Source organism: Phaeoacremonium minimum (assembly GCF_000392275.1).
Source record: "Phaeoacremonium minimum UCRPA7 unplaced genomic scaffold PA7_03_scaffold_273, whole genome shotgun sequence".
Taxonomy (NCBI): domain Eukaryota; kingdom Fungi; phylum Ascomycota; class Sordariomycetes; order Togniniales; family Togniniaceae; genus Phaeoacremonium; species Phaeoacremonium minimum.
The window spans coordinates 24,955-40,871 of record NW_006921178.1 but is presented as its reverse complement, the minus strand read 5'-3'; the positions used below and the strand labels follow the sequence as shown (position 1 = coordinate 40,871).

At 51.2% G+C, this 15,917-nt stretch overlaps 4 protein-coding genes across 4 annotated transcripts; 2 read left to right on the top strand and 2 right to left on the bottom strand.

Moving 5' to 3' along the window:
- Positions 1 to 2,965: 2,965 nt before the first annotated feature.
- Positions 2,966 to 4,252, top strand: UCRPA7_3461 (hypothetical protein; the record flags this gene model as incomplete). The annotated part of the gene is made up of 2 exons (XM_007916022.1): positions 2,966 to 3,414; positions 3,643 to 4,252. The coding sequence occupies 2 exons, from the start codon at positions 2,966 to 2,968 to the stop codon at positions 4,250 to 4,252; spliced, it is 1,059 nt and encodes a 352-aa protein (XP_007914213.1).
- A 1,085-nt stretch (positions 4,253 to 5,337) lies between these two features.
- On the bottom strand, positions 5,338 to 6,219 carry UCRPA7_3460 (putative lsm domain-containing protein; the record flags this gene model as incomplete). Its single annotated transcript, XM_007916015.1, has 5 exons — positions 5,338 to 5,393; positions 5,448 to 5,541; positions 5,595 to 5,657; positions 6,059 to 6,086; positions 6,170 to 6,219. The coding sequence occupies 5 exons, from the start codon at positions 6,217 to 6,219 to the stop codon at positions 5,338 to 5,340; spliced, it is 291 nt and encodes a 96-aa protein (XP_007914206.1).
- A 1,762-nt stretch (positions 6,220 to 7,981) lies between these two features.
- Positions 7,982 to 9,383, top strand: UCRPA7_3459 (putative er membrane protein; the record flags this gene model as incomplete). The annotated part of the gene is made up of 2 exons (XM_007916016.1): positions 7,982 to 8,509; positions 8,574 to 9,383. 2 exons carry the CDS (start codon positions 7,982 to 7,984, stop codon positions 9,381 to 9,383), a joined length of 1,338 nt encoding a protein of 445 aa, XP_007914207.1.
- Positions 9,384 to 11,370: 1,987 nt separating this feature from the next.
- On the bottom strand, positions 11,371 to 13,941 carry UCRPA7_3458 (putative dihydrofolate synthetase fol3 protein; the record flags this gene model as incomplete). Its single annotated transcript, XM_007916018.1, has 3 exons — positions 11,371 to 11,992; positions 12,178 to 12,343; positions 12,900 to 13,941. 3 exons carry the CDS (start codon positions 13,939 to 13,941, stop codon positions 11,371 to 11,373), a joined length of 1,830 nt encoding a protein of 609 aa, XP_007914209.1.
- Between the last annotated feature and the right edge of the window lie 1,976 nt (positions 13,942 to 15,917).

Here is a 15,917-nt window from a genome sequence, read left to right as displayed (position 1 = left end):
TGCCGGCAACGAATCACATCAAGTATCAGATTCCATTGGACAGGACGAGGTTGTTCAGCCCATTTCTCTGCCGGAGCAGGATGTACCTGTCGATAGCTCAGAGTTGGTGAGCAATGAGGATATCCGAGCACTTCCAACAACGCCAGTTGTCTCAGGCTTAGTAGACAAGTGCGAACAAGATGAAGTTTCAGAGCCTCAAGCTGGCAATCTTCTGACAGAGGATGCCATTGGGGACACTGCAGCTCTGCCACAGCCTTCATCGGAGGATGTGAGCGAGGCTTTGGCCCAGGACGAGACTCGAAGCATACTCGATTCCGGTGCTGACGATCCTACAATTCTTGCTACCGATGGCAATGAGGCGATGCCTCCATCCCCGCACCCAAGTCCTGAAAACAAAGCTACAACGCCAGCTTCCGACACACAGGTGCTAGAGGATGTCGACGAGAGCATCACTCTAGGCACTCGAGAGGAAGTTCGTGGCAATACCACGGAGCCCGATGGGTCAGTTGAACCCATCCTTCTAGCAGCATCTGTTGAACCCGAGACTCGAGACATCTCAGAGTCAGGACTGGATTCTGTAAATGAAAATCTCATGAAAGAATCGCAGATTGGGCACACAGCGGTCATGGCTGGTGAGATTCTGCCCGATTTCCACGATCCCCCTGATTCTTCCGTCAAGGATGATCTGCTTGAAGATGTCAACACCCCAGAGGTCTTGCAATCTGAAACTGTTGCTCAAAGCGACTCTCAAGACGATATTAAACTGACAGCCGAGGATGATGGCTTGCAAGATTGCTTGGAAGCCACGGCTGAATCTTTGCCATTGAGCTCTGGAGTAGGTTTTGGGGATTCTAGAAGAGATATCTCTCCACTTGTTGAGTCTCAAAGCGAGGGTCATATCTCTGGCCCCCCTCGCGAGTCTCTCATTGAAGATACCATTTGCGAGCCGTCTACTGTCCCGGATCCTACGTCTGAACATATTGTGTTTGATACAAGAGAAACCTTGGCTGGGGAAGTTGCTGGAGATAACATGGAGGCTCCCACATTCACACCTGATCAAGGTCAGATCGCTGAGTCAATGTCTCGCCAATCTTCCGATAAAGGCGATCTTGAGCCAATCCCAATGGAAGAATCCAATGAGCCCCTTTTGACAAGCGCTCATACTTCAGAGGAGCTTCCGACCGAGACAAGAATCGCTCCGGAACCTCTAGTATTGGAAAGCCTCAGCCAGATCTCAAGTCCACAGGTGTCTCCTTCTCCAACCCCTATTATTGCCAATCAAAGCAGCGCTATATCGGAGGGGGTTAAGGTATCTGACAATGATGCACCACACAACTTGTCAGAAGAGACAAGTGCTACCCGGCAGTATTCTAGTACTCCACCACCTGAATCTAGCACAACTCACGATAAAGACCTTACCTCACAAGAGCCTTCTGGCCAGGAGCTAAATCTGGACACTACTGAGTTGAGAGAAATGCCTGGGGATGAGTCCAAGTCGCAAGTTGCAGATCATCAAAGTGTGACAACGCAGGCGACTTTTCCGGAATCAGTCATTGATCAGCAACATCTACAAGTTCATGATACTTCACATTCTATCAGCGCTCTAGTGGATGAAGACTCTAGTCTCGCCAGCAAGTCACATTCCATGGAGAATCAAAACACCCTTGAGGCCGAGATTCAAAATACGACAGATGAAAGTGACAGGAAACGTCTGCCGTCAGAGGATATCGAAGGGCCATCACCCGTGTTTCCAGCCGCTGTGTTAGCAATGAGCGAGGATATCAAGCCTCCATTGCCCATTATCAGCAATGAGGCAGAATCGCAGCCTTCAGTCCAAGAAGAGCTCACACAAAGCATCCAAGACCAAGCTATTGCAGAAATGGAAGGCGAGCATCCCCAAGTATCCACTCTAGGAGATGATACTCCAGCAGCCAATTCGCAGGAGCACGAGGAAGCTAGTATAAAGGAAACACCGGTTGCAGAGCCCTCACCACTAGGACCGGTTGATGTGGTAGAATCTCCTGAGCAACCAACAGAGATCGTCAGCCAACAAAGTCGCCCAGTGCTTGAGGAATTATTGAGCGAGCAGCAAGAGGCTTGTCCTGCCGATGCGTCACCAATGACTGAGGCGATTCACGAGTTTCAACAATACATACCTTTTGATGAGTCTCCGGATATTCTTCGGAGCCATGAACAGGAGCCAGAGGTGGAAACTTCGAAGTTGTCCCTGTTCTCCCCTGACTATACAGTTGAGGACCTTCAGGCAGAGCCTGCTGTTACTCCCCCACCAGTAGAGGCTGTTCGTGAGCTCATATCGACCGTGCTAGACAATTACAGAGAAGAAGAGCAACCCAGACGTATAGACAGCGAAGGATCTGCTGTAACACATCCTGACAGCACAATACCAGGGCATCCTGTGGTACAGGAGGAGACTATTGTAGAGACAGCCGCGGCTGAATCTGTCCCTGAAATCAGTCACGAACGGGCAATCGTACCCGAGTCCCCCATCCTCCCTTCAACAGCTGTCTATGAAGATGATCACGATTCTCACATGGAAGAGCCTAGCCATGTTGTTGAAACAGTCGCTAGTCAGGAAGTTCCTTCGATAGCCTTGCCAGATGATAATATCACCGCGAAGGTCCTTGAAGGACTCCCTGAAAACGGTCCAGGAACCAGCAACGCAGATGAACCTCAGCCCAGCGACCGAGAACTCGTCGCGGAGGATATCGCGCCAAGTTCTCCCCCAATGGGAACCAAAGACTTTGGTCAAATACTTGAGCTGGCGGCTGTTGAACCACAATTACATGAATTGCCTTCCCAGATTCCGACTGATGATATCAAGTCGACCTCATCAGCAGAACCTGACCCTGCACATGTTATCGACGAACATGTCCCCCTCTCAGAGTCATTCACGATCGTGGACGAGCCCTCGTCAACCGATCACGAGCGCCAATCACGTCCAGAAATGCCCCGAATCGACTCTGGTACCCAGACAGAGGATCTCTTCCGGCCTAAAACGCCGCTCCAAATGCTCATGAAAAACGCTATGAGCCAGGAGTTCCGTGCTCCAACTCCGGCCATCGAGATTCCTGATGCCGAGGATCCACATGCCAAACAGTTGAGCCGTGCAAGAAGCGTTAGACGAAAGCGCCGTCAGACCATACGTGATGCTGAGGAACTCGTTGCTGCTGCTGTCGTAATCTATGCCGCAGCAGAGGCCCTCAGCCCGCCTGGAAGTCCGCCGCTAGCAAGTAATCTCGAGAAGGAATTGGCAAAAGAGGAGGAGCCTGTTGTTTTGTCTTTGTCTGACTCGACGGCCCAAGGGGCTGTCGTGGAAAATAGCATTGGAGAAGAAGATGCGCTTCGTAAATCCGTTGCTGACCTCTTGGCAGAAGACAAGTCTAGGGAACTGAAGTCAGACGAGAAGAGCCCCAAGTCATCGCGCAGCAGCCACCGATCGAGCCATCACTCATCGCGTTCAACCCGCTCTCGGGATGGTAGCAAGGATACTGCAGCCAAATTCCCGCACCATCACCATCACAAGCGTCGAGCCGATAGTGAACATTCGGCTCGGTCTGGTTCTGAGCAAGGTAGTCCTCGTACGCCTAAGCGACAAGACAGTGGCTTCTCAAGCTCTCACAGCGCGCGCTCTAAGAAGGAGCGAACTCCTGAAGAACAGGCTGCTCATGACAAGCGCAAGGAACGTCGTCTCGCCCGCGAGAAAGAGAGACTCAATGACTCGTCGCCTTCCAAGTCACCATCCAAGTCATCGAAAGGCAAAGAACCGGAAACAGAGAAGTCCTCGAGTCACAGAAGTTCCAGGAGACATAGTCATGCCAGCGCCACCGTAACCAAGGAAGACTCACCAGTACCTCCACCTAAGAAGTTCTTTGATATGAAGAATGGGCAGAGTGTACTTCAATCTAACTTTGGTCCTCGAGAGGGTTCCGTAGACAAGGAAATCGCTCGCCCAGAGCTACCTCAACGATCAAACACAACTCGATCAGCCAAAGGCGGAGTGCGAAAGTCCGTCGATGCCAGCCGTGCCAAGCTCCAGAAGACTCGTGATGAGGGCTCAGAAGATGCCAAGGAAGCCACAGCCGCCGAATCATCAGACGCCGGTCCTGGAGATGCCCCTGCAGCTGGAGACGAACACCGGAAGAATAGACAAGAAAGGAGACAAAAGGAGGGTGGGAAGGATCACAGCAAGCCCGGGTTCCGTGCTGTCATCAAGCGGTTCTTCACTTCGTAATCCGTGTTATTATTGTCGGTGGATCCTTTTCTTTTTATCTGATTTCTATGGACTGTTCAAGTATGCGTCATGAAGTTTCTCTTCCACCACTTCCAACTGCTTCCAGTCACTTTACCTTTCCTTAACCTCACGACGCTCATGAGCGGTCATGATTCATGTACACTTTCAATCGATCTTTACGAAGATGTGGGATGCAGGTTTTCATTTCTAAACGAGATATGAAACGAATATGGTAACATAAATAGCGCTTGCCTGGAAATTCACTCTGTTCTAGCTTGGTTATCAAGGATGATGTGCAACTTTTTGTATTCGTTCTTCTGCTGTTTATTGTGTACCACGATATCTTCCCACGACCTTCATGTCTTGATTCACATCGCTGAGTCATCTCATGCAAAGATGTACTTATGCTACGACAATTAGATCAAATGTCTTATTCTAAAGCACAAAAGATGGCTTTGCTAACCTTCCACGTTCATCTTCACCTTCATTTGATGAAAAAACAACGCTTCAATTTACTATTGCGGCGAGCTTCGAGTGAGAGCATTCATGAGTACTCAAATGTTATGTAGGAGGCGTAGTGGCTTCGAAAGAGACACATTGAGTTATGAATCTTGCTGAAAGATAGCAGGATATTGAGACGTTTGCTCGGCATTTCAAACTGATCTGTTTCCATAATAGAGCACATAACCCTGGGACTTGTTGCAAACGATGGGATGGACTCTTGTACTGTTAGACATCAGACAAATTTGAACAAGGACAGTGCCGGTACGTAAGCCATGGTCGTATCACGAATTAGAGTGAAGCATCTGGGTCCGAATGTGGTTTTATTCCACAAATAAGGTATCGCTTTCGTAAAGAGACCAAACTCCAGGAATCCACAAGCCTAGGGTCTCCAAAACTCGGTATCGTCTGATCTCTAGCAATGAACGAGATTTTGTGTATACCCTTTTGAGTGTCCCAATGGTGATTATTTTTTTCTCGTAGTCTGAGTAAACCACCTTTTTAAGCCCTCTCTGGGTACGCCGAACCGCACGACGCACTTTCTCTCTGACATGCCTAAGTACGTAAGAACAGCACCACGCTCTTTAAGTTGACAGGTTTTGAATTAGTGACACGTTGTCACCCTTCAACAAGATCTGGCCTTTGCAAGAGTTAGCATTGAATCATGCATCAAACAGAATAGCGATGCCCATACCTAACGATCTCCGTGTCTCCTTGTCATTGGTCTTTGTGACTTGCTTGACCTCAACTGCATCGTCAATCACCAAGTTCATGAACTCATCAAATCCCTGCACAAGATAGATCAGCAAGCAATCGATCAAGATAAACAGGGATGACAAACCCGGATCTTTCCTTCAATACGGATGGAGAGCTGCTCGTATAGCCATACGCTTACTAGGGCATTCTATAGACGTCAGTACAATATTCATTGACCCAAGCTGAAAATGCAAGCAATTTTGACGTATGGATGATTTCGAGAAAGACCATGTCGTTCGAGTCCACAACACCATTCAGGCACACGGTATTCACGCAGGTGAAAGCTTGGGCGAGCAATGGAAACTGCGCAGCTTTCAGAACCGAAGCTCGAGGCACTCATTCGATCAACAATGCGTAAACTAGGATGCGCAATGGGAACTAGGCCTAGGGCTAGACGAAGAGCGCAGAGGAGGAGTCGCCTATCTGCTTTCGAGTTTCTTAAAAGCTCATCCTCGCGGTCCGATAGGTCGTTTCTCGTAGGTCGTAGGTCCACATCGAAGCCCTCTGGGCACCCGACAATGACGGTGTATGGGACTAAATCGAACTCACTGTCTGAAGTAGTTTGAAGATCATGTTGCTGTATACGATTAGCGGTTGATCGACTCCCAGAGAATAACAAGCTCGAGAGCTGGTCCCGGGGGCGTAAGAAGCTGAACTCACATTGGGGGGAGCAAAACGCGGCGACCGCCGCCTCCACCACGACCTGTCATTGTGGTTTAAGTGACGACGCTTAAGACGGATTGAGATCTTTTTCGGAGCGTCGAGGGAGAGTGCTCGTTTTTGAAAAGGCTGAGAGGCGTCGGAGATCGTAACGATTTAGCGATGTTATCGCAAAGTAGAGAGGTGGGATGTAGGTAGTTTGTTCTGCCTGCCGGGGGAATTTTAGCGGAGATGCGAAATCTTTTGTCCGGTCAAGCCACTGCAGGGACACCCATGGAGCGATCGCTTTTTGTTCACTGTGGGGAAGAGAACAGAGCGCCCTCACCCGTTGAAGTCTCCCAGTAATAAGCAAGCTCTGAACATCCATTATACCACTTTTATTGCAAACGACGAGATGTCAAGGTTGCCTAACTCAAAATATGTGCAGCTTTTCTGGGAGATCTCATCAAGCAGCACTCAACTTGCACCGTGAAATCCAAGCTAGTATGGAAACGGAGACTGTCATGGAAGCCATTGCCCAAATTTCCTTGACACTCAAATCCTTGACCATAGCCAGCGAGTCGACTACTCCTACTTATGCAGTTTTTCGCAACTGCTCACTACGAAACTTTGACTTCACCTGGACATGATGGAGATCCCTTGAAAAGACTCATTCAACAAGAAAAGTAATTCGGATCACATCCAGCGACTCCAATAGGGGAGTGGGGCGCTCTGGCTGCAATATGCAACTTACAAATGACCGTCCTTGACGCCATACTGTCTACAATGTGGACCACGCTCCTGGATAAAGAATTTACGCGCAAATGTAGAGTAAGAAGTAGATGTTCCAAATGCTAGCAGCTAGTTTTTTGGCCTACGATGGCGCTACCAAGTATGATCTCCTTGACTAAGGGTTAGCACTCTCAGTATGTCTAGGCGGACATCGTAGAGGTATCTCATGCGTCGTCCATCTCGGATTGCAGATTGCACAAGGGAACCGCTGGAAATGGTCACTTGCATATGCTCCGTGATATCATACAGGATACATCGATATTCGGCAAAGAAGCCATGGGCTGGGGTCTAGTAGCATGGGAAGCAGATAGGAGGGTGCCGCTCATTGGCAGATCGCGTAATCGCGTCCCTTGCTTGATGCAATCTCGATCGATAACAGGACAAGGAGGCCTAGGCACGCGACCGGCCACATATGCGCGTGACATTCCTGTCTCAAAAGCCGTGTATGTAACCTGTGGTTTGAGTCGCGGTTAGTAGCATCGTGTATTCGGCACAGTTCAACTTGCATCCTGATGTATTTCGCCTACTACATCTGACAGCATCGACCGTATTGAACTGTCTGCGTTTCCAGCGCCGCCAGCTGGCAGCCCTTGGCACGCACGCACCGCCTAACGTTAACGGTAGGGGAAACGTCAAGCCACGTGAAGATAAACGATAAGCGTCACACCCCCAAAATTCTACCGTCAGGTTTGGACAGTTCGCCCGAAAATTCGCTGAGCTGCTGCTCCCCTCTGTCTCCAAGCCATCTCCTATAGCGCCAGGCTCTGGAAACTCGACCGAACAGAGTCTCGTCCACAGCTGCCTTGCAAACGAACACTCCGATGTGTCTCGTTCGCTGAGCCTCTTCAGCTTTTTCACCCATCAAGTCGCGCCTCGCATCTCCAACTTTTGGTGCGCGAGAGAAGCTGCAAGCTCGAGTGCTTCGCTTCACCATCACAAGCCAATTTGTGACCGCCCGTTCTCGAGACCTCCACCTGTCGGCCGCACGCTCGGCGCGGCATATTCTGCCCGCCCGGCACACTCTCACCACAATCGCGCGAGATGTGGACAATTTTCCGCGTGCTGTTCAGCGCCATTTTCCTATTGTCCATCGTCCTCTGCATCCCCATCGCCTTCGACGTCGGTGGCCGTGATGCAGGCCTGGCCTACAGCCTGTCACTGTTCCTATTTTACTTCGTTTATTCAACGATAAAAGCGGTCACTCCCGAACGGTCACGAGTACGATGGACGCTTATGACGCTCCTGCGCCTGTCACAATGGGTTGTCATTCCGGGACTCTTGATCTGGGCGTTGAATAGGTTTTCTGTCGACGCGGGGAGCACAGATTGGGTGTCGAGGACAATCGCGCATGTGACAACGCGCGACGGAAAGGCCACGACCTGGCACGAATGGTTCTTTGGTCAGGGCGGCTTCCTCGAGTCCGTCACGTTGGGAGGTTGGGACAGGGGTCTGAGCTATTCGAGCCCCGTCTTCCAATTACTAGAGGGCTTTTGTAGTCTTCTAGTGATACAAGCCGCTGGCCAAATCACAAGATGGCTGGTAAATAGGGGCCGAAGCGATACGTGGGTTGTAAGTTGACATATTTTCTGGGAAGAAGGCGGTTCAAGTTCTGCGATGCTAATTGCCTATGTAGATCATCCTGCTCGTCTTTTCCGGCTCTATCATTGCCAGTGCTGTGTACTTCCTCTGGAGGGTAGCGCGTTTCCCCCAGATCAGCAATCTCGATGCGACTCTCATTGGGGTGACCATGACGTCGGCTGTATTCCTTTGCGCGTTTGGCATCGGTAGTGGACGAGGCAACCCTGTGGAGTCCTCGCTCCTATTCGCATACGTCGTGCTGTGCGTCTACCAGATATTCACCGACTATCTTCCATCCCCTGATGCCGCAGCAGCTCAGGCTGCAGCCGAAGAACAAGCTGCTGCGTCACAACCCGACTTTCCCCCCTTGCCCCCTATAATAATGGCATCCTACTCCACCCTACTTCACGTCCTCAGCAGCCTCCCTACTGCCGTGAGCAGCTCTTTCACTTTCCTCTACGCCGCCTTCCAGACAATAACCCCGTCTGTCATCATCTCATTAACATACCGCACGATTGTCTTCTACTGTGCGACACGCATCATCCCTGCGGTGCGTGAGTCCGGCGCGCGTGCTCTCATAGATGAGCCGAGTTTCGAGGATTCGGACGCAACAAATAAACTGCTAAGTTTTTTGTCGTGGTTTTCCCCCTCGATACTAATCGCAGTTTATACAAGTCTGCTCCTGCAGCACTTCACCGTGGCCAGCGATGGGGATGATGCTGGCTGGACCTTAAGAGGCGGCGATGCCGACGGCAACACGTGGCGATGGATCAACGTTGCCGCGACTATGGGACTGTACGCCATTGAACTGTATCTGGGCAACGAAGATGTCGAGAGCGGCATGAGCCACTGGAAGACGGATTGAAGAAAGCTACACTAAGAGATGTGGATGTGAAGATTGATGGTAGCAAGAATGGCTGCCACAGAGATAATACCAAGGAGCTTTTGATGAAGCTTCCGCATTGAGATGGATACCTCGTAAGCCGAGGTGCCAAGCAGCAAACATATAATGATTTTATACCATTCCCGGTACAGGTCGTTCTCGATGGAGAAGACATTCAAGTTGTTAGCGAAAGCTACTTTACATAGAGAGATAACCCAAGGCGGAAATGGACCTGGGCATGAGATAACACAGGAAAGGAACACAGCGCATGGCGTTTATACTGGTTGCTGGATGGACGGGCATGCAAGCAGGCAGCTTCGTCTTCCAGAGAAGACAAATTTGATATTTCTTCTGTTGATGAATCTTGATAACTTGATATAGCTTGTCGCTTGAGTGGTGACATGTGACAACATATGTCTACCATCAGAGACTATTACACAGCGAAAACATGCTCAGTCGTTTTGTAATGATGAAATTGAACGCCTTGCCATATAAATTATACAACCTTAGGTAACTCCCCGGGAATCCAGTAGACGGAGCCACCGTCGGTGGCACCGCTGGTAGCGGGGCGGGAACGGATGGCAGCATTGGCTCTTCCTGCCGAACAGATGCCGATCCATTAATTAGTAACTCGGTCTCCAACATACTTAACAAGCTCAATTCGAGATCCTACGCCAGAAACTCTCTTGAAACTCCTGAAGTGCCAGTAACTATAACTCGTCTGACATTTGGAGATTTCTTCGGTACTAACAATGGCACCATCTACTGTCAAGGAGGACCTGCCTCCCCCTCCGGCAGTTTCCATCAAGACACTGCACATTGCCGGCATCCTAGTAGACATCCATGGACTTGCCGAGCTGTCCCCAACAGCCACCCAGATCTCCGTGCTATGGTTGCACCACCCACGCACACGTTCCAAGGAGCAAATGGTCGACATTGCAGCACGGGCCGTGACTGCGTGGAATGCCTCATCCAAGGCCACCAGCGGAGGCAATCGGGGTCTGATCGCCGCGGCGTTCGACCAGCGCAATCATGGCAGCCGGCAAGTGCTCAAGCTCGCCAACGAGGCGTGGCGAGGCGGGAACCCGACACATGCGCAGGACATGTTCGGCGTGGTGGCGGGCACGGTGGCGGACAACCGGGGGCTCATTGATCTGTTGCCGGGATATCTTTTCCATGACGATGGTGGGATTTCTCGGGCGATTGATCAGCACCTGGTACTCGGCTGGTCGTTGGGCGGTCATAGCTGCTGGCAGCTGATGTTTGCGGACCCGAGAGTTACTGCTGGTATCTCGGTCATTGGATGTCCTGATTTCATGTGTAAGTTTCCAAATCTGCGCATTTTGTGTGCTCAGTGTTGGATATCGCCAGTTATCCGGGCATAAGCCCTTGCATGGCCATGATTAACACATGGATAGATCTCATGGCAGACCGTGCTAGGTTAAGCAAACTGTCAACCTATAAAGAGGAGGATAAAGGCAGGTCCTTTTTCGGGAGCAAAGATTTCCCACCCTCCGTGATATCAAAATGTGAGAAGATGGATCCCAAGGGCATGCTCTTCAGCACGGAGGATGTTCCCACACCTCCCACATCCTCAAGCGAGCAGGAGCGTTTGAGACCACTACTCGACTCTCATATCAGGGGCAAAAAATTCCTTCTCTGCAGCGGAGGGGATGACAAGCTCGTGCCCTACAGGTGCACGAAGCCCTTCATAGAATTTTTCAAGGACGCAGCGGAAACGTGGTATCGTGATGGTGGCGTGTCGATCGAGGATAACGTGTACCCTGGCCGTGGACACGTTTTCAGCCCGGACATGGTTACGGATGCCGTGCGCTTCATTGTAGATTCAGTGGGAGATTCGGATTTGATCAAGATAGGGACATCAGCTGGACTGAAGAGTCCCTCGAAAATATAGATGCAATTGGTCTATCCTCCACCTCGTCTTGCATTAAATTCAACGAGACAAGATCTATATCCAGGGCCGAGGCTCGCCGTCTACCAATACCTCCTCCTTTCCGTCATCTACCAGCTCTGTCTTTAATCCGCTCTGAGCTCGCTCTTCGTCACTCAGGAACAACCTCTGGTCTACGCCATAAATATTCCGTCTCCTTCGTTTCGCTGCCAAGTCCGGAGACATGCCGTGTCTGTCCTCCCTCCAGCTTTGGACCGCTACAGCCTCCTGCGGCAAGGTACCGTCCACTAGCACGAGCCCGGGCGGGTTGATACCGATGAAGCGCACGTGCTCAAGCGGGAACGCAATGGCGGCGCAGTGCTCATCTGTCAGACGCACACGCTTGAACTCGTGGCTGACGATGGTGAGGCGGCGCGGCCAAGCTGATGTGGGATGGTTTCGCCAGAAGTGTGCGATAGAAAAGAGGATGTTTTGGTAGGAGTCAAGCGCACGCTCTTCTACGAGGATACGTGAATGGAGTGGGATAGGGGAGAGGGGGTGCTGTTCGTGCTGTTCGTGCTGTTCGTGCTGTAACGAGGATGGGGATGGTGAAGAGAGTAGGTTGAAGTAGTTGTTAGCGGCGGCGAGATTGGCGTAACTGCGGGCCTCGGATAACTGAGTGGATTTGTGAGTTGGTCCGCTGAGAGAATATTAGTTGATATAATCCTGATGAAAGATTCGTATGATAAATAAAAGAATATGGTTGATTATCTTCTTGCTCACTAGGGCCAAAGGAATGCCTTAAAATCGAAAACATCGAAAGGTGTAGAATGGGGTATAACTTTGATATTGAAAGGGGTGATTTGCCACGAGAAGAAAACTTACCCTGAAAACACCAAGATCGATTTCTCGTCTTCGCTCAGTGCCTGGACACCGGCCTTGATGTGTTCCATGTATGTTGGAGTTTCACCTTTCTTCCATCCCTCAATCACCCATTCCGACTCGTTGTGGCCATTCTGCGGCCCTCCGGCCCATATCGCGTGGCCGCAGACTATAATACAATGGTCTGCCTGTTTCATGATTGATATTTAATAACATCGCAGAGGTACGCATCCCTAAAGTTGGGATAAGAGCTGGAAAACATGATCCCCGCCATGTCATGTGATAAAAGATAAGCAAGAAGATTTTAACGAGCTTTGAAGTCTTAGATGACTTTCTATGATAGCAAGTTCTTATCCAGGACGTAGGACTCGAGTTTGGGCTTATAACAAGTGCGTTCAATGAGAAAACGATATGAGTTTTAGTAATATTATAGCTATATGCATTGTGAGCTCGCATCAGCAGAGCTAAACAGTCGCAAAAAAGGTAGAGATTGCTCTCTATAATATTTTGATCTATCTGGTTATGACATCTTAACAGTCATGACTTTTATGCTGCTTGCCGAAGGAGTCTCAGAGTATCTGATACGAGATAAAGACTTCCTGCAATGACAATCGGCCTGTCTGCAGCAGTGGCGGTAGCCTGATCAAGAATAGACTGCAGGTCTCCAACGCCTTTGTAAATATTACTGTCATCTATGCCGTGCTGCAGGGCTAAATCAAGTATACCCTTGGGATCAGCTGCTTTGACCCAAGGCATGCCGTCGACAGGCCCGAACCGGACAGCGCCAACATGATCACCTGGTTGAAGCAGGAGACTGAGTATACCACTTAAATCTTTACCTTCGGAAGCAGCCAGTACCCATGTCACAGGCCTGCCACCAGATCGTAGATGCTTGTTTACATATTCAGCCAGCACTTCAGCTGATTGGACATTGTGAGCGCCATCCAAAAGCACAGCTTCTGTCCGGCTAGTAATTTTGCTGATGTCGATGAGCTGTAGCCTGCCCGGCCAGCGAACCTGCTTTATAATGGGCAGAATATGTTCGAGCGATTCGTCTTTGTCGGGACAGGCCAAACGGAAAGCATGGTGAGCGCAAGCTAGGTTTCGCGCTTGGTGTGGCTCGAAACCCTGCTCAGACAGCATCGAAAGCAGACTCGGTGTGGCCTTTGGAAAGACCACATCTGCTCCCACTTCTTCAGCGTGTTCCTGAATGACTCTTAGGACGGATGGTGGGTTGCTGTCATCAACAACGCATTTGACCCCTTTCCGCATGATTCCAGCCTTCTGAAGCGCAATCTCCTCGAGGGAGTTGCCTAGAAATGATTGGTGATCAAGCCCGATCTTCGTGATCACCGTCACTGCCTTGTGCTTCAACACGTTCGTGGCGTCGACTTTGCCTCCCAAGCCGACCTCGATGACTCCAAAGTCTACCTTGGCGCGATTCAGTATTTCGAACGCAGTAGCTGTGAGAAGCTCAAACTCGGTTGCCTGGATACCGCCCTCCTCATTTCTCTTTAGCACCATCTTCTCTGTGTCTCGAAACACTGTTTCGGAGACGGGCTGCTCGTTGATCGTAATGCAATCCCATCGGTCAATAAGATGGGGAGAAGTGAACCTCGCAACGGACTTTCCACTGGCGTGGATCATAGCCGAGAGGTATGCACATATCGAACCCTTGCCATTTGTTCCAGCAACATGGATGGCCCTCCATGTCTGTGGTGTCTGCTGGACGAGGCGGCTGACGCGAGCCAGGGTAAGATCGATCATGGTGGGCAGATAACCAGAGAGACTACCATGTTGATACAGACTGCAACCCGTACCTGGCTTACAGGAGGGAGGAGTGCCCTCTCTGATGAAAATTCAAGACTGATGACTGCAATGACCTGCCTTCCAGTGTTTATTTGTTGACTTAGAGAGGCAGAGACATTATCGAGAAAGGTGGTGACTCATATCCGGGAGTGGGAAAGAGACATCAAAAACTGGTGATAGTGGCCGCAAGGTGGACAAATATCAGCCTGTCGTTTCTGCTGTTGCTGGGGGATAATTGAAATTTAGGCCAGCAAGGGGGGCTAGCTAGCGAGGGACACTGGGCTTTGTACCGCGGAAGGAAGGAAGAAGAGCCTCGAGATGGTCTGCAATAGTAAGATACTCGTTGAAGGGGCATTTTTGTGTGCTATGATAGGTACTTTGTTAGCTTGGCTTATCAGTAGCGGTCCATTCGAAACAGGGGTGTGCTCTTTCTTGCATTAACCTGCGCGCCACCCTCAAAAAAGGCAAAAGTCAACGGGACCCCTTCAACGACCGCCGACGGCGACTCCTGGTGTCTTTTCCTTTCCTCCTCACCTCCGCCCCTGCGCCAAAATACCCCACGACTCCCGCAAACAGCCTTCATCCCAGGCCTTCCTCGTCAATTCCACCTGAGGCGTTTGAGATCGCGCAGCAACCTCAAAAATCACCACATCGCCGGCGCTTCGCCATCACGAGACGAGAATTCGCATCGGATCTCGAGTCGCTGCTGTCCGACGACCACATTCGTTTCTTTTAATCCGCCGTACCTCGTCTTGCATTCACCCGCATTTGCCTCCTCTTGCGCGCATCGCGACACAATGGGTCTTCCGTAAGTTTTTTTCCGCCTCGTTACGCCCGCGCTTATCCCCACGGCCCAGTGGCATCAAGCCTCTGGGATCCCGTGGCCACGCGCATTCATCCGTTTCCATCCGTTCGCGATCTCGGATCAATTACGGCGACGCTGGATTTGATTCTATCTCGAATTTTCTTTACCGTACTGACACGTCACTCCCCCACCAGGCTGTACCGAGCACCTGTCGAGTCCGACATCAAGGGGAAGCCCGCCCCGAAGAGCCCCCCAACTCGCGCCCGGTCCACCATTCGCCGCAGTCGCCGCACTCGCGTCGATGCACCACCGCCTGCGATCCCATCGCGCGCCGCGCGCCGGCGACTTTTGGGCTCCAGCGCCGAATCTCATTGGACACCATGGGATTCTCTGCCTTCGGAGGAGACGCCCGCCGCACCGGCGCGAGCGTCGGTTGATAACACCAATGCGACCAGCCAGAGCCCTACCTGGGGTGATGCAGGCGGAGGCTCCGAACGCGCGCAAGGTGCACTCAGAGATATGGTTGGCCGAATGGGCGGCATGATGAATGACCGCGTTCTTGCCTTGTTTGGTGAGCGTTGGGCGCAGCTTCATGCTGGATCTAACCCTTCGCCGGCACGCGATCAGAGCACCCCCGACGTACCGGACGAGTTTGAGGTCTCGGCCCCAGTGGGACCTGTCCGCTCGAGTGAAGTAAGTGTCCACATGAGGTATCTCTCTCCTTGAACCCAAGTTAATATCATCTTAGCAATCACGGTCTGTTAGCAGATCATCGCGCAGTCCACATCATTTCTCTCGTAGAGTCTACACCAACAGGGACCTTCCCTCGTATCATTCTGGGCAACGTAGTTCTCTCAGGGCAGACACACCCGCTTTTCCTTCACAGAGGTCATCTCGGCCAAGACCGACTGCGAGACGCTCGGGAACGACACTCTCGCGAGATGGGGCACCATACGACGGGCTGGGAGACCGTAATAGGAGTCTCAGCCCCGAGGGCGATGGTGTTTGGGATACGCTCCTCAGCAGCATCACCCCAGACCCCCAGCCGCCCAGTGTTGGGTCGTCCTTTGCGTCGGCGTCTGCATCAGCCGTTGCCTCTCAGAGCGCGCCCACCGGCTCCTCCAGCACT